The 27,380-nt window shown below is 51.3% G+C and overlaps 1 protein-coding gene across 8 annotated transcripts in view; it reads left to right on the top strand.

The window, feature by feature from the left end:
* The window catches only part of TTLL1 (TTL family tubulin polyglutamylase complex subunit L1), a 28,726-nt gene extending 4,630 nt beyond the window's left edge, over window positions 1-24,096 (top strand). For 3 of the 8 annotated variants that reach the window (XM_010960189.3, XM_010960188.3, XM_010960192.3), the window contains 10 exons: window positions 718-838; window positions 3,017-3,133; window positions 6,447-6,655; window positions 7,759-7,939; window positions 8,876-9,010; window positions 10,260-10,368; window positions 14,205-14,348; window positions 16,939-17,025; window positions 19,149-19,312; window positions 23,811-24,096. In XM_010960189.3, coding sequence (XP_010958491.1) covers window positions 3,021-3,133; window positions 6,447-6,655; window positions 7,759-7,939; window positions 8,876-9,010; window positions 10,260-10,368; window positions 14,205-14,348; window positions 16,939-17,025; window positions 19,149-19,312; window positions 23,811-23,940 — 1,272 coding nt within the window. In that variant the 5' untranslated portion in view covers window positions 718-838; window positions 3,017-3,020 and the 3' untranslated portion in view covers window positions 23,941-24,096. Of the gene's footprint in view, window positions 1-717; window positions 839-3,016; window positions 3,134-6,219; window positions 6,274-6,446; window positions 6,656-7,758; window positions 7,940-8,875; window positions 9,011-10,259; window positions 10,369-14,204; window positions 14,349-16,938; window positions 17,026-19,148; window positions 19,313-23,810 lie in introns of those variants that run through there. The other 5 variants (XM_010960191.3, XM_010960190.3, XM_045520588.2 and 2 more) reach the window with 3 other exon arrangements.
* The last annotated feature ends 3,284 nt before the right edge of the window (window positions 24,097-27,380 follow it).

Below are 27,380 nucleotides of genomic sequence, written 5' to 3'. Positions count from 1 at the left end.
GGGATGAGGAGGAAACAGTGACTAAGAGAGTCCCCACCCTCACGCATTTATGGAAGGAATGTACACAGAACTAAAATGCGAGGTCAGAAGTTCCCCGTGTCAACAGAGATGGCAAGGGAGGTGGGTGTAGCTCAGTGGTAAAGCGCGTGCTTAGCATGCAAGAGGTCCTGAGTTCAATCCCCAGTACCTCCTCTAAAAATAAAGAAAGTAAATAAACCTAATTATCTCCTTCCCCAAATAAAGTAAGTAAATAAATCAAAATTCAGAACAATGATGGCAGGAGAGGTCTGGGGAGGGCTCCGAGGAGGTGGTGAGAATGGCTTCCTGGGGGAGGTGGCCTTTGAACTGTGCTGTGCGCAGATGAACAGCAGCAGAGAAAGGTGTTGGGTCGGGGAACAGCGTGGACACAGGTTCACAAGGGAGAGTGAGCACCAGACAGCAGCGGGGGCTGCTTTCAGCCAAAGCAAGGGGTGCGTGAAATGAAGGGGTGGCCCGGCAGCTTAGAGAGGTCAGCAGAAGCCAGGAAGTAAGTAATTCAGAAATGCTCATCACAACAAGAGAAGAACCCGGAGGCTCTGGTGAGCACTTGTTAAACAAAAGATGCCGTCTGCTGAATACTCTGTTTAGTTACTGCTCGGCTGTATTTATAAACTGTTAGAGCATCTCTTGACCTGGTGCTGCTGTGTACATTCCTTCTGTGTGTTAATTTTATTTTAGGTAAGAACCCGTGGCAAGAGTCAGTGAAACTGAAGAGAAGTTGGACGTTCCCCTTGGCTCCAGTGGTACCTATGGTAGGTCTGGCCTGAGATGTTTGCCTCGGTGACCACTTGTGCACGCGGTGAGTAGAGGCAGCAGGGGGCCGGGAGGAGCCCTCCCCTTCTCAGAGGCTCCATTTCCTGCTCAGTAAACTGAGGATGAGAATATTTGCTCCACCTGCCTTGCTGGGTTTGGGATCATACCGCTGGGAGCATTTTGTGACTATTTAGTGACTAAAGCACAGTGCTAGTGTAAGGACTACTTCTGTTATTTTGTTGCTGCTTTTACTTTTGCGTCGTCTCCGGGTGGGAGTCAGTGACTGGTGTGAGGTCGCCCAGTAAGACATGTGTTTGAATTGTGCAGCTCCGGTGGTCGTGGTGTGGACATTGCTTGGTTGAGGGAGGCGATTCTCACCCAAATCCTGTGTCTGCAGTTGGACTCTAGGGGGCAGAGTACGAGCAGGAGTTTTCAGGGATGCGGGGCTGTGCAGGCTGAAGTCAGATACAGGCAGACCTCAGAGATGCTGTAGATTCAGGTCCAGACCACTGTAGCAAAGCAAATGTCACAATAAAGCAAATCACATGAAAATTTTGGTTTCCCAGTGCATGTAAAAGTTATCTTTACACTATATGTGCAATAGCAGCTTGTCTAGAAAAAATGTATGTGCCTTAATTTAAAAACACTATGGCTAAAAAATGGTAACTGAGCCTTCAGTGAGTCATAGTAGTCACATCAGAGATCCCTGATCACAGATCCCCACAAGAAGTGTATAATATTGAAAAAGTTTGAAATGTTATGAGAATAACCAAAATGTTATGTGGAGACACGAAGTGAGCAAATGCTGTTGGAAAAATGGCACTGGTAGACTTGCTTGATGCAGGGTTGCTCCAAACCTTCAATTTGTAAAGAATACAGTATCTGCAGATGGCAATAAAGTAAGGTGGGCTGGTGGCGGAAAATACACGCCCCTCAGCAGGCGGCCCCGTCTCCACGTCCTATGCCCTTTCCACCCTGTTAGTTGCCCCACATGTGATGCCATAACAATTCCATGGGGAGGTACCTCCTTTCATAAAAGGCCCATGAGGCTCGTCAGGTCCCCCGGCTTTCAAGCCTGGTTTTTCATGGAACCCCGTTTTCACACGAAGGTGTACACAGGAGCGTAACAAAGGCACCCTTCTGCGGTCAGAGCTGGGATGGGAGCCTGGAATCCTGGGCTGCTTGAGTCGTTTGAAAACCAGACTTCAAAGGAGGAAACAGGTCCTGAGAGGTCTGGTAACTTGCTCAGAGTCACGTGGTAGTGGTGACAGGCCTGGGACCATAGTCACTCATTCTGCCTGAATCGAGCATCTGCTGTATGCTAGGCACGGTGCTGCACCCGGGCACAAAGCAGTGACGAGGAAAGCCAGCTCCTGCCCTCGAGCAGGAACAGGATGCTGAGGGGCTGTGTCCCTGACCTGGAGAGTCAGACGGGCTTTGTGGAGGAAGTGATGTTCACTTATGCTGGCAGATAAGTGGGAGGTAGCTTAGCCAAGCAGAGAGGAAGGGGGGCGTCCTATAGGCAGAGACGCCCAGCATGTGCCAAGGCCCTGAGGCAGAGAAGACCAGTGTGGCAAGAACAGAGCAGGTGAGGGAGAAGGTGGCACAAGATATGCCTGGAAAAGCAGGTGAGGGTCTTTGTATTTTAAGTACAGTGGGAACCACGTTGGTTATTCACCAGTGGGGTGATGTGGTCAGAGAAACACCTAAAGCTCACCCACAGTTAAAGAGAGTGAATTGGAGCAGGGCAGGGGAGGCAGCAGGGAGATGGGCAGCACTTGAGGGGATTGGGGTGCTCAGATCGGGGTGGGTGCTCCCAGCTGCCTCCGGCTCTCGCAGCCCCGGTGCCTCTCCTGTGCGGCTCCCAGATGCAAGTCACAGTTTATCGCCTTTATCTCACCCTTGACCAGGATGCTCAGTCTTGGCCCAGCTGACATTGGGCTGAGTGCTTTGGGGCGGGGGGCTGGCCTCCTGTGCCCTGGAGGGCATTGAGAGCATCCCTGGCTCTGCTCACTTGATAGCAGAGGCATCCCCCACCCCCACCCCCACCCCCACACACAAAATGCCAGATGTCCCTTGGGGGTGACCCGCCCTGGCTGAGCACCACCGAGGGGAAGATTGAGCGTGGGGAGGGACGTCCGCTCGCCTCGTGTCAAGGATTCCTTGGATGAGGGGAAGTCAGTTCTTTGAAGTTTCATGGCCCTGAAAGGTTGATCTCTTCCAGGATTATGGCAGGAAAAGTGAAATGGGTCACTGACATCGAGAAGTCGGTGCTGATAAATAACTTTGAGAAGAGAGGATGGGTCCAAGTGACAGAAAACGAGGACTGGAATTTTTACTGGTGAGTGTAAAAAAGCAGGGCTTTGTTGTCCGAAGCCCCTTGGTGGGTGTTACTTCTGGCAGCAGAGTGCAGGTCTCACCTGTGAAGGTCCCGCCTGTTGCACTTGGTTACCCCCAGGCTCTTTGTGAGCCCTCGGTCAGGACACGTGGTGGAGGGTCCCATGCTCCCAGGTGTCAGCCTAGGGAAGAAGCCCAGGGACATTTCAGCACAGCTGAGTGTGTTAACACTGTGGGAATTTGGGTGAGAAACAAGCCCGCCCGACCCCCTCCGGTCAGTGGGTTACTCATCCTCGACCCTCTGCAGCTCCTGGGTGCAGAGCATCGCACTGAATCTTTGAGGGGGCAGGGGAACATGGGGAGCACATCATGATCTGCAGGGGCTTCACCCTGTGCATCCCTCCCCCGCCCTGCAAGACTCCCTCTCCCTGCGCTGCCTGAAGAGATGGTACTCGGTCTCCCTCCGGCACTTCCCTTCTCCCCAGTTCCCTCTCGCAGCACCCCCAGTGCGGCAGCTGCACCTTTTTCCCTGCTGACCTACCGAGACTGTCTCACTTTTACAGCTTTGTACACGGTGTGCTTTCTGCCCCTGATCAGCCCACCCTTCGGAGACACAGTGCATCTGAGGATTAGATGTCCAGACCCTGGAGCCAGAGCCATACATGGCTTCAGTCCTATCTTGTCCCCTCCTCTGCTGTCTGGGTCGCCGTTAGCAAAGGACTTGGCGTCTCTTTGTAAACACGGTTGTTTGAGGTTTCAGTGAATCAGTAAAGCACAGCCCTTGGGGCGCCTGGCATGTGGTGGGCGTCCCATCAGCCTGTGCGTCACTGTCCTTTGCGCACCAGCGCACCTGCCCTGGAAGCCACCTCTGCCTCTCGCAGCCTCCCAGGCTGCTTATTCAGATGCCATGGCAGCAAACACCGGGTGCCATGGTTCGTGGTTTCCCCGCCTGTCCCCTCTTTAGGTGTCACTGTGAACCCCTGGAGAGTGAGGAACTTGCCTGGCTTATCTGAGCCCCTCCAGAGCGTGGCAGGGCCCAGGCACAGAGTAGGCAGTACCCAGCCCCCAGCTCCAGCAGTGGATGGAGGGGTGACCCCAGCTTTGCTTTGACAGCAGTCAAGTTACCTGCCCTTTAAACCACAGCCTGATTTTCCTTCAGGAGCACGGAATGCAGGTGGGGAGGGATTTATGGAGTGGTTAGCATCTGCCCATGGTTTAGTGCCAGGTTTACATTCTTTCTTGTCAAAGGTAAAATGAGGTAATTTATCCAGAGCCCTGATCCAGGCTGAACTTGACTGTCCTGTCCTTGCTCCTTTGGTGTCCCGCCGCCCTGTGCCGTGGGCCCGGCAGAACTCAGTGCATTCTTTTGGCTTCTCTGGGTAGGTAGTCAAATGCTGGGGGGGAGTTGAGTGTTCCCTTCTTCATGCCGAGAAGCGTTTTGGAGCTATTCTTAACCAAAAAAGAGAATGAGAGAGAACAAAGGACTAAATAGTATGATCACTTTAGCTATCTGATATCTTGAGATCTAATGTTTTAACCATTAAGTGTACTGTCAGGTCTTAAGAACTGGACAGGGAAAAATATTGTAAACAACTAAATGTGAAGTGGTTGAGGAGAGGTAACTGCATTAACCAAGTGGATTATGGTATAACCGTTAAAATGATTATGATGATTATAAAACAACTTGGAAAATGGAACACGTGTGAAGAAAAACATGAAATTGTACTTGAATTCTGATAGTCAGTCTGCAGAAATAGCTTGCATATGGGCAGGAAGTAGCAGCAGGGTGAAAACGTGAACAGTGTCTGTGCTGGAGGGGGCGTATGGGTTATCTATCGCCAGACTGATGGTAAGTAACAAACGTTGCAAAATTTAAGGGGCTTAAAACAACAACCATTTTTATTGCACGTGAGTTTATGGGCTTGGCTGAGTGGTTCTTCTGGTCTGGTAGGAGTTCACTGATCCTGTCTGGGCTCACTCATGCGTCTCCTGTCAGCTGGCAGGTCCGCTGGGGCTTGGCTGGTCCAGGATGCCCTTAAGGACAACAGGGGCTTCTCTCCACAAATGTCTTGTACATTTCTTGGCAAGAAAGGGACAGCGAGCTTGGAATAGCTTGTCTTACATGATGAAGAATGTCACCCACCGAATCAGTGAACAGAGGATGTTGTGGCCATGTGGCCATCAGCCACCAAATCAGAGGGCCTGGCCTCTATTTGCAAAAGCTGTAAAAAATATTGATCAGACAGGGAGATTTGAACACTGAGTAATAGTTGATGATATTTAGGAATTACTACTCCTTTTTTTTTTAAGTTGTGATAATGGTATAAAATAAGAAATCGTATGGTATAAAAAGGAGTCCTTAAGTGTTACAGATTCCAACAGGAATATTTTAGATGAGATGATATAATGTCTGGGAATTACTTCAAAAAAAGCCAGTGCTGTGGGGAGGGGTTGGGGTATAGATAGAACAAGACTGGCTAGTGACCCCTGAAGCTGGGTAATGGGCTACTGTTACACTTTCCCCTCTGCTTCTGCCTTTGGTTGAGCTCTCCTATAATAAAAAAAAAAATTAAGTCTTTTATTCTAATGATTATGGAATCAAAAGAAACCTCTGGTTGGTGCTGTGAGGTGGGGGTGGCTGGGGGCAGGGACGGCAGAGTGAGAGGCCACTGGATGACCTGCCTTGTTTCGTGGCTCCGCGGCTCCCTTGTGGGTGCCAGCCCTTCTGTCCTTTGTGGTTCTCTGGGGGGCGAGTGAGGACGGATTGGTGTGGCAGGGAGACTGGCTTTCTTAGAGAGTGAGAAGGAATCCATTTCTCTTTCAACTCGTTTCACTGGGGGCTTTGCAGTCTAGCTGGCCTGGCAGGGATCTCGCTCTCCAGGAATATAAAGTGCTGACTCAGGGCCCTTAATAACCCCTGGGATTTGGGTTTTGAGGGGTCCCTGTCCTTCCTGGCTTTGGGTGCAGATATTGAGTCAGTGAGTTTCCTGACTTCAGAGTCTGAAGGCGTCTGTCTTTCTTTAGTTTATTATCAATAATCAGTGTTATTATTAACCGATAAACATTTACTGAGGGTTTACTCTGTGCCAGAGAGTGAAACCGTTCAGGGAAGAGTCACAAGTGCTCCTGCCTCGGACAGTCCAGGTACAGTCACTGGGCCCGTACCCTGTGCCGCTGTGGGGTGGGGACCGGGTGGGGACAGGTGAGCCCTGAGGGATCTTGCTCCAGGTCAGGAGTCCCAGGGCTTTAAGGAGACCTGCCTGCACGCGCACGTGCCCGAGCCTCGTCCTGCACGCCCATCTGTGCTTCTCTCTTAGGATGAGCGTGCAGACCATCCGCAGTGTCTTCAGTGTGGAGACCGGCTACCGGCTCTCGGACGATCAGATAGTCAACCACTTTCCCAACCACTATGAACTGACGCGGAAGGATCTGATGGTGAAGAACATCAAAAGATACAGGAAGGAGCTGGAGAAGGAAGGGAGTCCTCTGGCAGAAAAAGATGAAAATGGAAAATACCTCTATCTGGGTTCGTGCCCTTTTTGCTGGCCTTATGTTTTAAATAGTTTAAAGGTTTTACATCAGTGGCACAAGGCATGAGATGGTGACTGTTGTTGGCTTTGATGGGTGAACGTGTTTGTGCAAATAGTGGGTGCCTCCCTCATTCCAGGTGTCTCCAGGATAGGGAGAGGGCGGTGGCTCAACTTTGGAATCTGAGTTTGTGTGAGCGCCTGAATGTGCACAGGACCAGGGGGCCACTTCCTGAGCTACAGGCTGCCAGGAGGGGTCATTACTGTATCCAGCAATGCCAAGGGAGAGCCATGTGTCCCTGTCCCATGTGGTGAGAACAGCGGGGCTGTCAGATAGTTTCAGAATCCCTTTACATACCTGGGGAAAATTATATGAGACCTCTCTGGGCCTCAGTTTCCTCATCTGATAAATGGGAAAGATAACGGTACCTACCTAGCTCACAGGTTGCCATGGGATTAAACGATACAGATTTGTAAAGTACTTAGCACACAGCTAAGAGAGAGAACTCGTTACAGGCAGACCTCGGAGATCTCGTGGGTAGGGTTCCAGACCACCAAAATAAAGCATATACTTCAATAAAGCAAGTGACACTGATTTTTTGGTTTTCAATTGCAAATAAAAGTTATCTTCACACTAAAGTGTGCAATAGCATTATGTCGGAAAAATCAATACGCCTACCTTCATTTAAAAATATTTTACTGCTGAAAAATGCTGACCATCTGAGCCTTCAGCGAGTAGTTCTCTTTTTGCAGTAGTGACATCAGAGATCACTGATCACAGATGAAGGAGTTTGAAGTACTGTGAGAATTACCAAAATGTGACACCGAAACATGAAGTGAGCAAAGGTTGTTGGAAAAATGGTTCCGATAGACTTGCTTGGTGCAGGGTTGCCCCAAACCCTCAATTTGTAGAAAATGCAGTGTCTGTGAAGTGCAGTAATCGAGGTGTGCCTGTGCTGTTCAGGGTCTGAATGGTGGAAGTCCTCACTCTGTGAGATGCTGGGTGGGGGCGTGGGGGAACAAAACAGGCCCTGGAAAGGCGGTGGCAGTGTTTTGCTGTTGTTGGCCCCCTTCGGGCTGGCTAACCGTTGTCTCCTCTCAGACTTTGTTCCGGTCACCTACATGCTGCCGGCTGACTACAACCTGTTTGTGGAGGAGTTCAGGAAAAGCCCCTCCAGCACCTGGATCATGAAGCCTTGCGGCAAAGCCCAGGGAAAGGGCATCTTCCTGATCAACAAGCTCTCACAAATCAAAAAGTGGTCCCGAGACAGCAAAACATCTTCGTGAGTGGGGAACCCATTCTGCTCGCTTCCCGGCAGAAGTCTCGTGTCATCCTCAGCCTTTTGGCCACGGGCTGGGTGGCCCATACTTGCTTTTCCAGGCGTGCAGTTTTTTGTGTACACATGGCGCCCAGGGCAAGGCTCTGTGACCACAATAGTGCCATCAGTCGTAGAATCTCACCTAGGGATGGCACGTAAACCAGCAGAGGTCTCAGCAGCAGGGAGCCTCGTGGGCCACTCTTTGTTCTGAAAGTGGTGGGGAGAACTGGTCAGTCAGTGTTTCTGAGGGGGTGAGGCACGTGCTTAATGCTTGGGTACCTGGGCTTGAACTCCTGTCTGACACCTACCATCTGGGTAAATTTTGTTGTTTAGACTCTTAGATTTCTCATCGGGGTAAACTGGGGACACTCAGCAGCAGCCTGAGGGGGGCGAGGTGGGGGTGGACCGAGTTCATCCACCCCCAGGCGCCAGGCAGCGCGTGCACCCAGTACAACAGCTGACCTAGGTGGCGGGCTGGGTGGATCTGCTCCCGGGGCTGCGGGCCCCTTGGAAGCAAAAACACCAGGGATTTAGTCTAGGGCTCACTCTTTGCCTTTGAGTCCTTAACTGCCAGGAAATGCCTGGAGGTCACGTCAGTGCCATCCTTTCCAGCTGTGGCAGGGAACACCACACTCTGTGTTCCCAGGAGTGGCAGGGAACTGCATTTAAGTCTTACTGAACGTAGCCCCTGGGGTGGGTCAGTGCAGGAAACACTTCCCTGATGGAGTCTCAGGGGCTGCTGGCACTGTCCCCTGGGGCGGGGACATGGGATCGGGGGTCCTCTGTGGGCACCACCTCTCCATTTTCTCCCCTATGAACCGGCCTCTCACTTAATGGGAGGCAGCGAGTTTGTCACCTCTGGTCTTTGCATCTAATTTCAACTTTCTCTGACACGCCCAGGTTTGTGTCTCAGTCTACGAAGGAAGCCTATGTGATCTCTCTGTACATCAACAACCCATTACTAATCGGCGGCAGGAAGTTCGACCTGCGCTTGTATGTTCTGGTGTCCACGTACCGCCCGCTGCGCTGCTACATGTAAGAGCTGGAGTTCTGTTTCCATTCTTTTTTTTTTTCAATTGGAGGTACTGGGGATTGAACTCAGGACCTTATGTGTGCTAAGCAGGCACTCTGCCACTGCACCCTCCCCCCGTTTCCATTCTTGACTGCTTTGACGTGATACTTCCTACTCCCCGCCGTTAGGAGGGTCAGTGGAGCTCAACGTGCCTGACACGTGGTCTGTGTCGTGTAAGATGGAAACCTCGATGCTAATGTGAATCTTGAAAATAAAAAACAGCTCTTTTAACCTAAATGTCCATCAACAGATGACTGAATAAAGAAGCTGTGGTATATTTATACAATGGAATACTACTCAGCCATAAAAAATAATAAAATCATGCCATTTGCAGCAACATGGATGGACCTGGAGATTGTCATTCTAACTGAAGTAAGCCAGAAAGAGAAAGAAAAATACCATATGATATCACTTATATGTGGAATCTGAAAAAAAAAAAAAAGACAAACTAACTTATTTACCAAACAGGAACAGACTTACAGACATAGAAAACAAACTTGTGGTTACCAGCATGGAAGAGGGTGGGAAGGGATAAATTGGGAGCTTGAGATTTGCAGATACTAACTAATATATATAAAATAGATAAACAAGTTAATACTGTATATCACAGGGAACTGTATTCAATATCTTGTAGTAACTTATGGTGAAAAAGAATATGGAAATGAATATATGTATGTTCATGTATGATGGAAGCATTATGCTGTACACCAGAAATTGACACAACATTTTCAACTAACTGTATTTCAATTTAAAAAAAAAAGCAGCTCTTTAACCTTGCGGGCATGCTCAGTATAAGAATCCAGACACAGAAGGCCACGTGTACAGTTCTACTTATATGACACGCCCAGGACAGGCAAAACATTAGAGATGGAAAGCAGATTGTTATCTGCCCAGCACTGGGGTTGGGGAGTGACTGCTCATGTTCACAGGGTTCTTTTTGGGGGGATGCAGACATTGTGCAGTTGATTGTCGTGATGGCTGCACAGCTCCGAAAATACCAGAAACCATTGAGTTGTCCACGTGAAGTGGATGAGTAATATGGCATATGAATTATGTCTTAATAAAGCTGTTATGTAAAAAGAACCATGAAAAATTAAAAAGCAGCTTTTTGAAAGGTTTAAAGCAAAAAGAGCAGCTCTTTTAGGAGAAAAAGTGTTATATTTTATTTACGCTTATCCTCAGAGTACTGAATTAATCTGAATTCCCACTTAGGTATAAACTTGGATTTTGCCGCTTCTGCACAGTGAAATACACCCCGAGCACCAGCGAGTTAGATAACATGTTTGTCCATCTCACCAACGTCGCCATTCAGAAACATGGGGTAAGTGTTTCTTGTCACTTGAACTTAAGGAAATGGACTGACTGTGGATTTCTTTCTTTTTCTCTTTGCAGGAGAGGGCGGGTGGGTACAGGAGTGTGTTTAAGATGCCCTGGCACTGGTGAGGAGTGGGAGCCCCAGGAATCCAGTGTGGTTGTCCCAGGAGTGTCAGCCTGGGGTGGCAGTGGGACACTTGGAGAAAGGAAGTCTCACCTTCAAGCCCTGTCTTTCTAGTTCTGTGACCTTGGGCAAGTTCCTTTAACTCCCAGAGCCTCGGTTTCTCCATTTGTAAAAGGTGATAATATTACTACCTCATGGGGTTATTGGGAGCATTATATGAGAGGACATTCAGTCATTGAACAGATAATCACTGAGCACCTGCCTGGGTTGGTCCAGTGCCAGGCGCTGGGGCTATGGTGATGGGCAAAAACTTCCTTGTTCCCTGCTCTCATGGCGCCTAGAGCCTGGGGGGGGATGGTCACCAGATCATCACACCGATGAACATGTCATCACAGACTGAGATGCATGCTCTGAAGGTAAGGAACGCAGGCCTGGAAGAGCATGGAATGGAGGGGCCCATAGTCCAGGTGGTCAGAGGCTGCTTGAGCAGAGACCACAGCAGGTGCAAAGGCCCTGTGGCAGGAAGAAGCATTGCAAGAGCTGAAAGAAGTGAGGGTGGTGGAGTGAGAGGGACCTGGAGAAGCCAGTGAGGGCCAGGACACAGGACCCGTGGGACGTTGTAGGTTCTGGGCAGGCTTTGGGGCTTCAGTCCCATCCTAATGAAGAAGTCCTGAAGGTCTCCTTTCTTTATGAATGACTCTTCTGTTTGGATCTTGCTTGAATGGGAGCCTGAATACCCCTGTCGTTTTAGAGGAAAAACAAGCTTTTCTGAGTAACCGACTGAAGGGTTTGGTCAGACCAAGCTGGGCTCAGTCCCACATCCATCACTTACCCTCTGTGTGACTTGGGGAAGTCCCCCCGCCTCCCTGGGCCTCCTCATCTGCAAACAGGATCCCTGGTTTGTACCTTGCTGGTCATGAAAGGACAATGGTCACCATTCACTGAGGGTGGCAACTGGCTTCCGCGTGTGGCCTGATTCACCTACCCACCAGGTTTTCCCGAGAGCAAACCGAGAGAGCATCGTCGTTACAGTATTTACAGTTAGAGGAGAACTGACTTGGCCAAGGCCTTATTCATAAGAATTGGGAAAATATCTTCCACGTGACACAGCACAAGACTTATCAGTCATTTGGAGAAAGCTGAGCACTGACCCCAGACCCTTCATAGCCAAGTCGCACATTTAACGAAGTCTGGATGGGGTAGGAGGTGACAGTGACTGACTTCCAGTCTACTCAGTGTCCTGAGGACAGTGTGCAGTGTGTTGGCCTGCAAAGCCTCTTTGCCCCAGGGATGCCAGAATGAAATGGGGAGGGTCCCATTCAAAGGGCCTTCTCAGGACACCAGTCAGCTGGGTCACTATTTCCATCAATAAGAAACAGAAGCCAGTTTTTAAAAACCACAGGAGGAGAGAGCAGAAGCAGTGCTTCAGGCTGGCACCTCCACCTGCACCAGAAGCAGCATGCTTTCCACGCTGGCCCTGTTTGTCGGTGCTTTGCTTTTTGATGTAAGGAAGTGCTTAGTCTGAGAAAGCTCAGTTTCAGCCTTGAATGAAAGCTTCACGGGGCTCTAATTTAGAACTGCAGAGAAAATAGATGTTCTATTGGCCACTGAAATGCCCACTGAGTGCCTCTGGGTGCAGATCTCCGCCCCCTACTCTGGGGCAGGTTGCCAGGACATGTCCCCCACCCCCAGGAAGCTCAGAATCCAGCAGGCAGAGGACTGATGATAAGGAAAGGGCAGGAGACCTCAGTGCTGCCTTGAGCACACGGGGGTGGGGGTGGGGGGGTGGGGGTGGGGGCCCGCCAGGAGGCGAGATTAATCCTGACTGCTGGGGGTTTCCCAGGGTGGAGGATGAGGCCTCGAAGGAGATAAAGGAGCAGGGATGGGTCCTGAAATGTGGGATGTTTGTGAGTTGATATGATAAAAGTGTTCTGAGATAATTGTGATAAAATAACTTTCCTACAGGCCCAAAACCAGATGTTTAAGGTTTTTTATATCTAGGCATGTGTAAGAGACTTTTTTGCATAAAGTATGTACTTTATTTACTTACTTATTTTTGTCCCTTAATGGAGGCACTGGGGATTGAACCCATGACCTGGAGCACGCCAAGCACTGGTCTATCACTGAGCTATACCCCCCCACCCCCAGAAAGTGTATACTTTATGCCTCTAGAACTTTTTTAAGTAAACAAATTATTCTTGACAGTGATGAGAATCTGTGACTGGGAAAGGAAAGGGATTTCTGGACAGTTAGCCAGGATTTTCTGTAACTTCTTTTAGGAATACAAGTCCTTTTTTGAGGGGTACGAACACTGAATGATATATTTGAGCCTCTTTGAGGTAAACAAGCTTGAACACCTCATCTTTTAAGGTATTTTAATGAGAACTAGTATGTAAAAGGAATTTGTCTCTGACCTTGAAGAGGTACTTTAAAAAATATGGTTAATTTTTGGTTTTTATATATAAGCAGGGTCTGCTTTGAGTCTGTGGTGTTTGTTCATTATTAGGCTGGTTTATTTTAGTTCACAGTTCTCCACTTTATACTTGGAAAATGAAATCCCAATCTTAAAATTTCTACTTTACTTCAGTATTTTCTAGCTTTTTGCCTCCAAAAGAGGCGGCATGTGGAGAATTAATGATCAGGGTCAGAGCAATAGACAGAGCACTGAACTGGCATCAGTAAAGCTGGGCTCAGGTCCCAGGTTGGCCGCAGCCGGGATGAAAGCTTGGACAAGGAGCGGGACCTCTCTGAGCCTGAGCCTTCCTGATGGGACCTTGTGAGGGAGGCTTGTGTGCGGGGCTCCTGAACCGGAGCGCCTGGCAGGGTACATCCCGGGATGGCTTCTTCAGGAAGCAGAGATGAGCATGTAGGAGTTTTACTGCACAGGATGTCAGGAGCAACACTGGTAGTGGAGGGGACCAGACCAGGCAAAGAGAGCATCAAGTTGGGACACAGTGCAGCTGGGTGGCCCTGCAGAGCTGTCCCTGTTGGAGGTAGGGGCCAGAACCCTGGCATCAACCTGTCACTGGCTGCGGACTGCCCCAGGAGAGGTGTAAACTTGGACTAGGCAGGCCCTTTTAGCCACGGGCAGCTCCCGGAGGGTCCCTGCTGGGAGAATGAGTGCCTTGGTCTTAAAGGGGCGTCTGGTGGCACTCCGCAGTGTGCGCTGGAAGGAATAAATGATTAACTGTGAGAAGACTAGAGTTGCGCACAGTAGGCCCTCTGCATCCAAGGGTCCCACATCTGTGGACTCAACCACCATGGATTGAAAATATTTGGGGAAAAAAAAATCCCAGAAGGTTCCAAAAAGCAAAACTTGAATTTGCTGCTCACTGGCAACTATTTACATAGCATTTATATCACATGAGATATTACAAGTAATCCAGAGATGATTTAAAGTATACTGGAGATGGGCAGGATGTGTGTAGGTTAAATGCAAATACAAGGCCATTGTATTTAAGGGACTTAAGCATCCAAGGATTTTGGAATCTGAGTGGGGTCCTGGAACCAATCCCCTGCACATACTGAGGGATGAGTGTACTTTAATAATGTCACATGGAGGAGGAGGAGGCCCAGCTCCCTGTGGGGCAGGGTCAGGCTGCCAGGTTGCTGGGTGCCTGCCCCTCATGGAGGAGGCACCAGGAAACGCTCAAGGGTGAGAACAGGCGCTGGGGTCTTCTGGGTGCATTGCCTGGACCCCGCACCCTTTCCGTCACCAGGAGGACTACAACCACATCCACGGGGGCAAGTGGACCGTGAACAACCTGCGGCTCTACCTGGAGAGCACCCGGGGCAAGGAGGTGACCAGCAAGCTGTTCGACGAGATCCACTGGATCATCGTGCAGTCCCTGAAGGCCGTGGCTGTGAGTCCTGGGAGTGGGTTGGAGGTGGGGTTGGGGCCATGAGTCCCAGAAGCGGGGGGAGGGGGAAGCGTTTGTGGCTGGGAGCCCTGGGAGCAGAGAGCATGAAGGAGAAAACACAAACCCAACCAGAGTTTGGGCTTTGGGGGTACTTCTTGTTCTTTGGCTAAAACCAGTGTTTAGGGTCTCACCTCCTACATGTCTGCCAGAGGCCAGCGTGGTTTGGGGAGGGAGGGGCCGGCTCCCCGCGGTGCCACCACAGCCCCGGCACCTCTGCAAGAGGGCAGAGTCCTTGTGACGTCAGCGTCACACTCCTGTGTCCGCTGAATTGATAATATTTGGGCGTAAGCTGATGTTTTGGAGATGGACTGTCAGTAGCCTCCTTGTTCGCAGGCTTCCTGCTTTGTTATTTCATAGACATCTGGGGCTGGAGAGATCCTCTCTTTTTTTCCACTTCAAGTCTCATTATCTATTGGCTGGTGCGCGGTTTTCGTTTGTGTTTTGTTTTACTGTTCTAAAGCAGGTGCGCGTCTATTTTTGAAGGAAAAGGAGGGAATAAACCCTGGAGCACCAGCACGCAGGCTGCTGTTTTAGTGCCGAAACCAGTCCCAGACTGCAGTCGGTGCCCATACACTTGGAGCTGAGGGGCTGTAAAAAGAAAGAGTTCACTCCACGGAGTCAGAAACAAGTGACGTTTCTGTTCTGGAGAAAGTGTGATGTGGGTTTGGCAGCAAGGTGGACGTATGTAGAAATATTGACGTGAGACCTTCCAAGTGGAAGATTGAGGCCCTCTCTCCCTTCAGTCTGTGCCTCCAGCTTACAGCGAGGGCTTGAAGGGGAAAAAACAGGGTCTAGTTAGTCTAGTTAACTGTTGGAGAGAAGCATCTTAGGGGCCACGTCTCCCACCCCATGGAAGCCGTGTCTTGAACCTTGACAGCTTGGGTGGGGTTCGCGGTGGGGATGTGAGGGGGAGTCCTGGGCTCAGATTTCAAGCCAAGCACTGCGGGTGACTTGGCACAGGTGACCGCCCACCCTCCCTGGGCCTCGAGTGCTCCTCTGTGAAATCCGGATCGCGACACTGATGTCTTGGGCTTGTTGTGTGAACGCACTCAGCGGAGGCTAACTCACGCTTTAGGAAGGTACGCACCAGCGGCTATAACATAGGCGATGTGCGAGCCTTAATGCCTGATTAAAGCAGCCCTTCCACCCCCTTTCCTGGCCCCCTTTCGTCTCCCTGATTGGCAGAGCTTTGAGAATGCGTTGGCTGTTCAATCAAGAAGACCTGTATCCCGGCCCCAGGTATTGGGCCTGTCTCAAGCCTGAATCCTCTGGAAGGTGCCTCTGAGCATCTCCTGGGCTTCAGCCTCCTGGCCTGAAAAGCTGTTGGATTTCTAAGGCCCTGAGGGTTTGGGGAGCAAGGATTTATGTATTCAGTTTTTATTCACTTGGTAAATATTTGGTCACTCTGTTTTACCAGGTGTGTTGCCTTCCGGGAATCTGAGGAAGAGGCAGGGAGGGAGGCAGGAGGCTGCAGGAAGGCAGCAGAAGGGCCTGGTGCAGGGGGTGGACCCAGGGCACGGGACAGGACGGAGAAGCTGAGAGCCACAGCATGGGGGTGGCAGGCTTGAAGGGCCAGACACGGTTAGCGACTTCCTTTTCCGTGGAGGCTTTCTGGGACAGTGGTGTGAGCACTGACTTAGGACACCAGACTTTCAGTGGAAATGTGATTTCACTAAATTTCCACGTGATGAAACAGCCCACCCAGGCTGGTTTTCCTTCAGGGAGTAGGGCTACCCTGGGCTCTCTCCCCCTTAGGCGTTTCCTGTTCGAAGTCCAGTGTTTTAAGTGGGGTCCACGCACCCTCTGATGTGTAGAAAGGCCTCACTCTGGTGTCCGTGTTCTTGCTGGGGGGGCGTTAGAGGCCCCGGGAGCCTGTGGCACTGCTCTTGGTGGGCTTCTCCTGGAGAGTTTAACCCGGGCGGCCTGGGAATCTGTGTTGTAAACAAGCAGCTGGTGGGTTTGTATGCACTGGGTAAATAGTTTATGAAATGGAATTTAAAAAAAAAAAAATTTTAAGTGGATTTGACTTTTGTCACAGAAAAGAGTTTGGTAAGTTGGCCCCGAGCATCGCAAAGAGCCTGAGGGGACTGGCAGCCTGGTGGACTGAGTGTGTGTGTGTGTGTGTGTGTGTGTGTGTGTGTGTGTGTGTGTGGCGAGGCTGCGCAGGCCTAAACTCTGGGTGCCCTGGGCCTGGAGCTGGACTTCTGTCCGCTCTGAGGACAGTCTTGTGCCGCTGGACATATTCCTTGCTGGCCATCACGCCTCCAATGAAGGAGACGTGGAGACACCGGTGACTGCGTCATAAACCCCACTTCTGAGGTTGAGGAGAGCTTCCATCTTTGAACCCTGCAGGGGGAGCAAGGGGAGGAAGGGAGGAGGCGGGGCAGAGTTGGGGAGCCGGGGTCACAGATGGGAAGCCGGCACCTCACCACCGTGAGGAGGGTCCTGCTGCTTCAGCGTCGCGTCCACCCCTGGGTGGGTCTGAGGGGGCCCTCTTGGCACTGGCTGTGACCCGCTGGCCCTCTCCCCGCAGCCGGTGATGAACAACGACAAGCACTGCTTTGAGTGCTACGGCTACGACATCATCATCGACGACAGGCTGAAGCCCTGGCTCATCGAGGTAACTGCGCGCTGCCTGGCCGCTGCCTGGCTGCCTGCCACCCTTCCGGTGCCCCCGCCCCGCCCCTGGCTCCATGGTGCCCCCCGCCAGACGTTTCCCAGGCCGGGGTCGGGGGGTGGCAGGACGGGGGCAGGTGCTCCGGAGGCCCTGCCCTGTCCTCCTGTGGGACATTGTTCCTGTTCAGGAAAGGAGCTCACAGACCCGGAAGCCCTTGGGAAGTGGTGGCATTCTGTCCAGAGATAAGGAGCGTGGTCCTCTTTGGAGGAAGACATAGTTTGGAAGTGGGTTCATCTGCCTATTTCAAGGCGTAGACAGGATGTAGTGATGGCTGCTCTAGAAAGGGCGAGGTGCGCACACCCTTTTCCTGATGACAGAGGCGGTGGTGCTGACACGCCCACCTGGGCCTGGACGTGGAGCCCACCCTGCCAGGGTTGTCCTGCTCTGCGGCCACGAGGAGGAGCCAGGCCTCTGAGGGCAGGCTGTCCGTTCTGTGGGCTCATCTCCCTGCCTGAGCCTCGGAGTGCCATGTCCTCTGCCATGCCCACGTGGCGGGGGCGGCTCAGGCCCTTTAGCTCAATCCCTTTTCGAGCCAGGAAGGCTGACTCAAGAGCAAGTCATGGAGAGGGTGATCCTTGTAGGGAAGGTCAGTGGGGACCCCTACACTGGAAGCTACCGGGAGAGCCAGGTTACTAGGAAGTGAGCTGTGTTCCAGTGTCTTCCAGGTGACTTGTATTCTGTGTGTGTAGAGATACATGTGTATACACAGAGACAGACAGACAGCTCAGTCTTATCTACGTAGATATAAATGTATTTCTGTTTTCTTTTCCTCCATCTTTAGCAGAGTAACCTGAATGGAAGTCAGGCTTTTCTTGATGAGCCAGGATCTTAACTGTAAACGTTACTTCTAAAATAGTAACAGGTCTTGGGGGGAGGGTATAGCTCAAATGGTAAAGCACATGCTTAGCATGCATGAGGTCCTGGGTTCAATCCCCAGTACCTCCTCTAAGAATAAATAAATAAATAAACCTACTTACCTCCCCCCATAATAATAATAATAATAATAATAATAATAATAATAATAATAATAATAATAATAATAATAATAAAAAAATAGTAACAGGTCTTAACTGTAGTACGTTTGTAGTAAGAATTACGGTGTCACGCGATACACAACAGTGGTAACTTCAGGGGCACCTGAGGTCCATACAGCCCCTGTCACTGTGTCATCAGCCACCCTGCTGGCAGCACAGAGACACAGTCTGTTTGGGAGAAGTCTCACCTCTTACACAGTTGCTGTATCTTCTCTCCCGTGGCCTGAGAAAACAGCCAAGCATGTCACCAACTGTGCCTCAGATAAGAGTAAATAGGTACTGACTGAGGGCCTGCGGGACTGTCCACGGAGTAGATACCTGCATTTGAACCTGCGGATTTTGTGACATTGCTTAGCTCCTCAGAGGCCTTCTGGGACTGACTGTCCATTGACTGGATGGGTTCCTCAATGCTGCTTTGTTGGTGAGGTAGCCCTTACTCTTCAGAAAAAAGGGTCCAGGAAAAGGGGTCCATTAACTTTGTTTCTTCTTCTTCTTCTTTTTGTAAGTAGAGGGGGAAAGTAATTAGGTTTATTTATTTATTTATGTATTTATTTAGTGGAGGTACTGGGACTTGAACCCAGGACCTCATATATGCCAGGCATGCACTCTGTACCCTCAGGGGTCCATGAACTTTGACTTCAATCCATGATGTTACTTGTTCAGGGTCATTTGGTCACTGATTCCAGCAAAGCTCTTGCTTGGTACTTAAGGTTCCAGCTTTTGGTACTTAGGACAGAGCTCAGCACATAGGTAGACACTGAAATTATGTTTGTGATATACGTTGACCTAAGTTTTTATTTGCGTGATGTGTGTAGATTCTATTCCTAATCCTGTCTTTAAGTGTTATTTATATTTCACGTGATGACTAATAAAATGGATAGTAAAATGCTTCCTGAAGGTGCTGGATGCTAACAGTATGAAATGACAGCCTCCCCTACACTGCGTGGTAGCCTGGGTTTCTTCTGCAGCGCACGCTCTCGTTCTGGAGGAGTAACTGTCCAAGTGAAGAATGTGATTTCTTTCCTCTCGCAGGTTAATGCGTCCCCGTCTCTCACCTCCAGCACTGCCAACGATCGAATCCTTAAGTATAACCTGATTAATGACACCCTCAATATCGCGGTCCCTAATGGCGAAATTCCAGACTGTAAATGGAACAAGTCACCCCCGAAGGAAGTTCTTGGCAACTACGAAATTCTGTGAGTTTGTGTAACTGTGCAGTTGGCCTTGTGTGTTTCAGACTCGGGGGGGAGCCAAGGCCCAGCTGGGATTTTCTGTGTGTGTGAACTCAACTTGCTTGGTAGAATATTTTGTTTATTGCTGCGATGAGATAGGTCTTGTAGCAGACAAGTGCTTGGGTGCTAGGCTGCTGTCTAGTCTTGTGCATAAGAAATTTAATAAAGCTCTTACCACGTGCTGGCCACTCTCTGGTCCACCCCTGAAAGCGGTGTGACCCTGAGGAAGCCGCCATCTCTTTAAGCCACAGCGCATACACCTTAAATGGACAATATGGTCAGTCTTACAGAGTTGGGAGGAAGAGAAATGACAACAGCAGCTTGACACACATTGTTTTATTTCCCCAGCAGCCTTGTGAGGTGAGGGTTGTAATTGGCTCCGTTTTACACGTGCAGAAACAAAGGCTTTGGTCCAGAACCCAAAGTGAGGGAGAGTGAGAGCCCGTCAGGATGGCAGCGGCTGAACTAGGTACAATTTGTTCATACCGTAGACCAGTCAGTGGAGGTTAGAAGGACTGACCCAGAGCTTTGCCATGGGCCCGGGAGGCTGAGGGAGGAAAGCGAGTTGCAGAAAAGGGTGCGGAATATGATCCATGTGAAACAAACTCCGGCCCTAGCACCCCTGCCCCTCTGTGTGTGTGAGACAGGCATGTCCATGTGTGGTGGGTCCCCTGGGAGCAGACGGGCTGGGAGGTGTGGAAGGACACGCATTATGCTGTCAGCACGGATACCGCTGCTGGAGGTGGGGGGAGGGAGTGGAAGGGGAGCCGAGAGAGAGGGAAAGAGATGGCACCCAGACCCGAAGGACTGAGTATGTTAGGGTCACATCACGTACTTCTGTAAAAGAGAATTGTGCGTTTAACATTTTTGAAAAACAGAAGTAGCTGGTGAACTTGCCACATGCACACAGACGCCAGGCTCACGGCTGGTGATGCTGCCGGCCTGGGGTTTCGGAGCCCGGGGCCAGGCTTGTCCATGTCCCCTCCTCTGCCGTGAGTGTGGATGTAAGTGTGTGGCATGGGGAAGTGTGTGGGGCCTCGAGGGGGTGGTCAAGAGCCTAAGGTGTGACCAGTCAGCTGGTGGTTTCCCCGGCACATCTGGCTGTGGGCGGGGCACTGTAGGCAGAGGGTGGAAGGACTGGGATGGGTGCTTGCCAGGCTTGGGGGAAGGGCAGGGAGCAGCAGAATGTGAGCCGATGAGGACAGTGAGAGGGTGGGAGGCGGCTGGTGGCCCGGTGGTGGGGGTTGCTGGGGGCAGGCTGTAGGGAAGTGAGCTGGGAAGCGAAGGGGCAGAGGTCAGAGAGAGGCTGACGCTGAGGTTTTGTGCAGGGTGCAGTCACTGAACATGATGAAGTCGGCTGCCCTGGGACTGGGGCTGAGCCGGGGTGGAGGACAGGTCGTTGGAGAGACACAGGGCCATAGGTCAGGGACTGGGTCTCGTTTGTTTGGTCACTGCAGTCACCCACAACAGTGAGCCAAGAGCCTGAATCTTAAGGAATTAGGGGCAGTGACCTGGAGGATTAGAGGTGACTGACAAGGCGGGGGTAAGGGTGGTGAATTCTGCTGACCTGGGAAGGAGGTTTTGGGGGAGGAGGGGCTCCAGTCCCAGGGGCATGATCGTGGGAGAGGAAACAGCCCACTCGAGGGGCTGCAGGGGAAGCGGTGTCTTCAGGGAGAGCCAGGTCTCAGAGCAGGAAAGTGAAGGGGACCTTCCAGTGTGAGGGGGAGGACGTGGGCATGGGGGTTGCTGATGACCACGGAGAGGTCTGAGTATGCAGAGGAAGAGCGTGGAGGTGGGGCCAGCGTGGGCACGTCCAGAGCCTCCGGGGTTGGCCTTGTGGGAGGTGCAGGGTGACGTGAGTGTGACGGACCTCAGGCTGTGGTGAAGGGCTTCGTAGGCTCAGTCCTGATGGCCCCTGAGACAGACGGGGGGCTGTGCGTGGCGGGGGAGGAGTCTGGCCAGGAGTGTGAGGGGCTGGGTGGGTCCCCCTTCATCCAGCTGAGGGTGGTGGCAAGCCGGCTGTTGGGAGCCTGTGGGGCGGCTTTGTCCCTGTCAACACATTGCCTTTTGGAGGGAGATGCGCTGTTTCCAGTTTAAGGTCAGACACTTCATGCTTTTAGCTGAAAAGACGAAAAGGTGACCCTCCTACCCCGCCTGCCCAATCCTTTTAGCCGCCCTCTCCCCAGATATGGTAATACAGAGGCTCCACTGCTGGGCCCATGGTTCTGAGTCCTTCCATTCAGGACTTGCCCCCTGTGCTTCAAACGACCTGTCAGAGTCCCCTGTTGGCTAACAGCTGTGGTGCATTGTGGGGAAAGAGGGAGGACCTGGGGTGGGGAAGGGAGGGCCTGGAGGGATGGGGCAGGACCCAGAGCAGGGAGGGAGGACCCGGGGGATGGAGGAAGGATCCGGGGTGGGGAAGGAAGGACAGGGGAATGGGGAAGGACCCAGGGCAGGGAGGGAGGGAGGACTCAGAGTTGGGGAGGGAGGATTGACATCCTGGGCACTGTCCTGTCCTCTTGCCATGCCAGGCACTCTGCATTCCATTGATTGCTCACAGAAGTCCTGCCGAGTGTCCCACACAAAGAGGAGGAAGCCAGGGTACAGGCTCACTTGTCTACAGTCACACCTCTAGTGCTGGCACCCAGAAATAGGGGCTCTTGCTGCCACCCCAGATCACCGTTCTGGCCTTGGAGCCACAAGGCCTAACACTTTGCATCTGCTCCCTCCAGGGCCCAGTTTTGAGGGTTTCACAGCCTTTTAAATAATACTGTACTGACTGAGTGGATTCTGCCTGTCAAAAGCTCGAGGAAAAGGGCCCGCTAGCACAGGAGGGGCCTGGGAAGAGCCATCCGGTCTCTAATTCTCCTCCACATTCGCTCTATCAGTGGCCACACCATCCCTGGAAACAGCCCGTCCCGGATGCCAGCTACTTGCTCATTTCTGTTTCTTCCGTGTTTTCAAGCTGCACAGACCAGCACAAATGTGTGGTGGTACTGGTAGCCCACATGTGGGTCTGCCCTCTGTTTATTCAGCAGATTCGTACTGCACACCCACCCCCAGGAGTGAGGTGCTGGGGGTGACCGTGAGCCAGTCCAGCCCTTTGGTCAGTAATGTGGACATGGAACAGGAAATAGAATGATAACATGTGAACAGGGAGTCCCTAGGGGTGGGGAGAGGCCAGGGCGGCTCCCGGGAGAGCCCCCCACAGGCAGAACGCCTGGTGTCCAGCATCAGCTCTCCCTAGGGAGACAGGGAGAGCTGGGGAGGGGGACCCACATGTGGTCCGACATCCCCATCTGGTGGAGGGAAACTCTGTCGTGTCTGCTGTGTAACTAACACTCCGCGAACTGGCCTTCCTCCTGCCTACCTTTCCCTTTCAGCCCCGTTTGCCACCAGAAAATGTATCCTTCAACCTCAGCTGTCTAACCCACAGAGATTCTGATTCTGGGAATAAACTCATAACAGAAACACACCCTTTTCCAGACATCAGCAAAATTTAGCTAATGCAACATAACTGAGCATCATAGTACCTTTTGCGTTTGATATGAATGTCTTTGGGGAACAGAGGAGCCTTAGGGCGTGGTCAGCAGTAACACCTGTGAACACACGTTAGCTGTAGACAGAAACTTCACATTCTGATCTGCAGGGTGAGAAGTTCTGAATTAAGAATCCGAAGTCCTGGGTTTTACTTAATCCTATCTCTGCCACATACCAGCTATGTGACTGTAGCACACTGAGTGAACCTCTCTGAGCCCCACTTGCCTCAAACAGGAAGTGGGGATCTTAATGCCGACCATTCTGAGTCCTGAAGGTGTGGTGAAGCCATGGTGGAATAGGAGACCCCAGCAAGAAAGGCCGGGGATCACCCAGGTGCCATATGGTCAGGGTGCTAAGGTCTCGGCCGGTTCTTTCTGATGCAAAAGCCTAGGCTGTAGGCTCTGGCGCTACTACACAAGCCTGGTGCACGAGGGGCCGGTTGGTTCCCAGCCGGTGGGGGCGACACTGGCCTTCCTTATGGGTGAAGTACTGAGCCTCCCCCTGACCTGGTCCCTCCTCCTGGGTGGGCCATTCACCCCGTTCCCTGTTTGAAATGGGGTTAGTCACACTTGCCCCAGAGGAGCTGAGTGAGAGGCTGTGTATAAAGTGTTTGCAGACATCACTTCTCTCCCTCGCTACCCTGGTGTCTCACTCCTTTCCTTTGGGGTCACGGCCAAATTCAGTCTGGTGGCCTGTATAAAATGTCAGCTGCAGGGGGTGGGGACCGTCCACAGTAGCAATTTAACAAGGTTGTATCCATATGTTCTGTGGCCTTGGGTGGTATTTGGAGGGCTGCCAAGGCCACCTGGTGGACAGGCGGACTGGAGACGTGTGGGGCCGGGGCCAGGCTGCTCTCCGGTGACTGCACTAAAGCCACAGCGCCACTGCCACTGAATCCCGGAGGTGTTTTCTTCGTTTCTAGGTACGACGAGGAGCTGGCGCAGGGTGACGGGGCCGACCGAGAGCTGAGAAGTCGGCCCGGCCAGTCGCTGGGGCCTCGAGGGGGCCGATCAAGAGACTCAGGGAGAACGGTGCTCACAACCTGGAAGTGACCACCAGCGGGAGGAAAAGACTCCAGCCTGGACTCGGTCAAACTTGTCACTGTACTCACCCTTGCTGGAGACTTATTTTGGAATTTCCTTTTTCTAGAGCCTTTTTCCTTTCCTAAACCCTGTAAATAAATAAAGGCCCTTCTTTGGAAGGTAAAAGAGTCTGTTACTGGGGAAAACTCCGTTTCCCCTTTGCTCTCACACTCACGATACTTCTGACACCAGATGTGTCAGAATTTTTCCCATACCAAGCAATTCTGCGGTTCTTCCGCTGGGCGCCAGGGGTCCTACAGTTTAACTCAGTTTTGACACTGTCTGCCTGGAGGTGGAATCAGATCCCATGGGGTAAGGGCTCAGCCCCTCAGGACTGCCCCCAACTCTCCCAACTTCAGACGCCAATGGCAAGTCCAGGTTGTGCTTCTGACCGACTGGCTTTAAGTTGCAGGTTCTCGTAACCCTGTTCTTGGGTTCCATTAATTTGCCAGTGTGGCTCATGGAATTCAGGAAAACAGTTTACTTAGCAGATTACTGGTTTACTGTAAAGGATACAACTCAGGAAGCGCCTGATGGAAGAGATGCAGAGGGCGGGGTGTGGATGAAGGAGCACGGAGCCCCCATGCCCTCTCCAGGAGCACCCCACACCAGCACCTCCACGTGTTCAGCAGCCTGGAAGCTCTTCAGATTCCACAGTCCTGGGATATTTATGGAGGCTTCATTATGTAGGCATGATGGATTAAGTCATTGGCCATTGGCAATCCATTCAGTCTCCAGCCCCTCTCCCCGCCTGGGAAGTTGGAGGGTGGGGCTGAAAGGTCCAACCCTCTAGACCCGTGCTTGGTTCCCCTGGCAGCCAGCACCCAACTGAGGCTACCTGGGAGCCCTAGCCAGCAGCACAAACTGGCGTGGTTGAAAGGGGCTTGTTATGAATAATGAAAGATACCGTTTCATCTTTATGCTCCTTAGCGGTTTCAGGAACTGGAAACAAAACTATATATTATAACAGAAAACTGTCCCTGTAGCTCTTAGGAAGGAAATTACAAGGGTTTTAGGAGCTACATGCCAGGAAAGGGGACGGAGACCAAATACGTATTTCTTACTATAAATCACAGTATCACAGTCTACTTCATTAGGACTGAAAGAACTGTTTCACAAATGCATAAAACAAGCTCTTTCGACAATAACAGCTTCAGCATGTGATTTAGTTTATTATAAGGTATTCACGTTTTAAAAAGTTTGCACTAAATTAAAACCAAAACCTGAATATCTTACAGGATGGCGCTGCTGTGAAAAAGCAAAATATTTAATCTGACAGCTGCTTTGGTTTCATTCCTTTTAGCTTAACTGTGATTTGAAAGAAAACAGGCAACTAGCAATATTCCTCAGTATTTATCCTTACAACGGTCTTTGTCTTGGTGCTCAGCAGAGACTGATTTCTGTCACTCGGATTTGGCAGGTGAGTCTGTCGGTCTGAGGAGCCCAGACAGTTGGCTTCCATGACGTCAGCATCTGGGTTCGCCGCAGACGCAGAGGTAAGCGCGGTTGGCAGCCATCAGCAAGATGAGCTCTTGACGTGACGTGTTTGCTGGAAGCCACCCTGGACACCAGGGACTTAAAGAAAAATACAGGGAGGCAACCAGAGTCTGTCGGTAGAGCGACTGACGCACTCGAATAACCCCTGGGGGTGGTCCTCTTAGTAAGAGCCTTTTGCTGTCACATTTGACACCTGTCCACTGATGCTTCACTCACTGTCCTGAGTTTCTCTTTCAACTCCCCTCCTATTTGTGGTTACAGTATTAGGAACGGGATTACTCTCAGGACATAGAAGGTGGAGGTCTTCCCTGTGCCCGTGCGTGAACACGTCATTCCTTCATGTCGTGTGTGTGTGGGTGCTCACGTGTTTAATGATGTTTCTATGCCAGTTAGGGAATACGTTGGTTTTTTTGTTTGTTTGTTTGTTTGTTTTTTTAATGGCTCTGATAGAATACAAAGTGAGAGAAATGCAATACAAGTGGCATTTAGCCAGAGTCCAAACAAACTGCAGTTTGGGGAGATTTGTCTGCTGTGTTCACATGAAGCCTGACGTTGTTCCAGCTTATTGGTCAGTGTGTTCTGTGTGTTTCTGATATTCAGGCCTGGTGTTGGCGGCAGGTGTGGCTTCTGGCCTCTGCGTCAGACCTGGGCTTGAGCCCTGGCTCTGCTGTTTCTTACTCTGTCCCAAGGCTGACAGTGGCTCTTTGGACCTTTGCTCCCTAGTGCATAAAAAGGGGATTAACTGTATTTGTCTTGAAAATTAGAAGTGCCACCGCCTGCCCCACCTTGCTCCTGTTCCAGCCCTGACTGTGTCTGCCTCCCCAAGAGGAGGCATAATCCACGCGGCTAGCGGCCTCCACCCTCAGCTTCTACGCACAGCTTTTCCACCCCCCAGTTCTGACAGCCCGGGTTATGCTGTTTTATCTTTGCCTCTCAGATGTGTCTGGGAAAGGGTGGAGTCCCTGACTGGGAGTGAGCGCCGAGCGCAGCTCAGCGGTGCTGGAGGACAGGAGTCGTCTGCCGATGCCCAGCTTGCTCGGTGAGAGTGTATCTGCTAAACAGATTCAAGTCAAATATTGACTGTTCCATTAGTGATGTCATGTTCTGGGGCAGATGCTTCCTCTGAAGGCTTCCAGAACATGCATAAGTAGGAAATGTGCGGCGTCCGAAGCAGGCCTTGGGAAATTGTTGGGCTGTCAACAGACTGTCGGGCACCTGGCCCGGGCCTCCGGCAGTGGTCCCCATTTGGAATCGTCCAGGTTGACAATTTCTGTTTTCTTACAGCTCCCATTACTTTTTTCTGTTTGATAGCGGGAGAAGTGTTCCCAAAGTCTGAGAGTTGTAGCATCTGGTCATTTTCACAATGATGCTTTTTGTTTGATTTGTTTGATTTTTCCCAGAGTAAACTCATCATTTGCCTGCTTCCTAAATGGGCCACCCCGCCAGCATTCTTTGGCCAGTGCTTAAGCCCAGAGTAAAGGTGTCTTGTTACATGTCCCCCATCTCCCAGCCCAGCAGTCCACAAGCCCGGTGACAGCCTCCTCAATTGGCTTCCCACCTGGACCGCTGCTGGAGGCCCCACCAGTCTCAGCCCACAGCCCCATCCCATCCAATAGAGTTCCACCCTCTGGCCCAAAGAATTTTTCTGACATGTGGCCATTTTGCCCAACACACAGTGGTTCTTCAGGGCCCTCCACTAAGCCTTCTAGGCTTGGGAGGGTTCAAAGGCCCTCCATATACACTGTGTCTACCAGTCCCAAACTCACTGGACTTTTCTCTGCCTGGGTCATCCTTCCCCCAGGAGACTGGCAGATCCCACCCTCCCTCCAGGTCCCTTTTCCAGCTCTGCTGCCTCTCCCAGCCAGCCAGGGGAGGTGCTTCCCTGAGCTGCCTGGCCCTTGGTCTCCCCAGCA

Source organism: Camelus bactrianus, chromosome 12 (genome assembly GCF_048773025.1).
Source record: "Camelus bactrianus isolate YW-2024 breed Bactrian camel chromosome 12, ASM4877302v1, whole genome shotgun sequence".
Classification (NCBI taxonomy): Eukaryota; Metazoa; Chordata; class Mammalia; order Artiodactyla; family Camelidae; genus Camelus; species Camelus bactrianus.
Note: the sequence above shows the minus strand (reverse complement) of the source record. Positions and strands in the feature narration are given on the sequence as shown.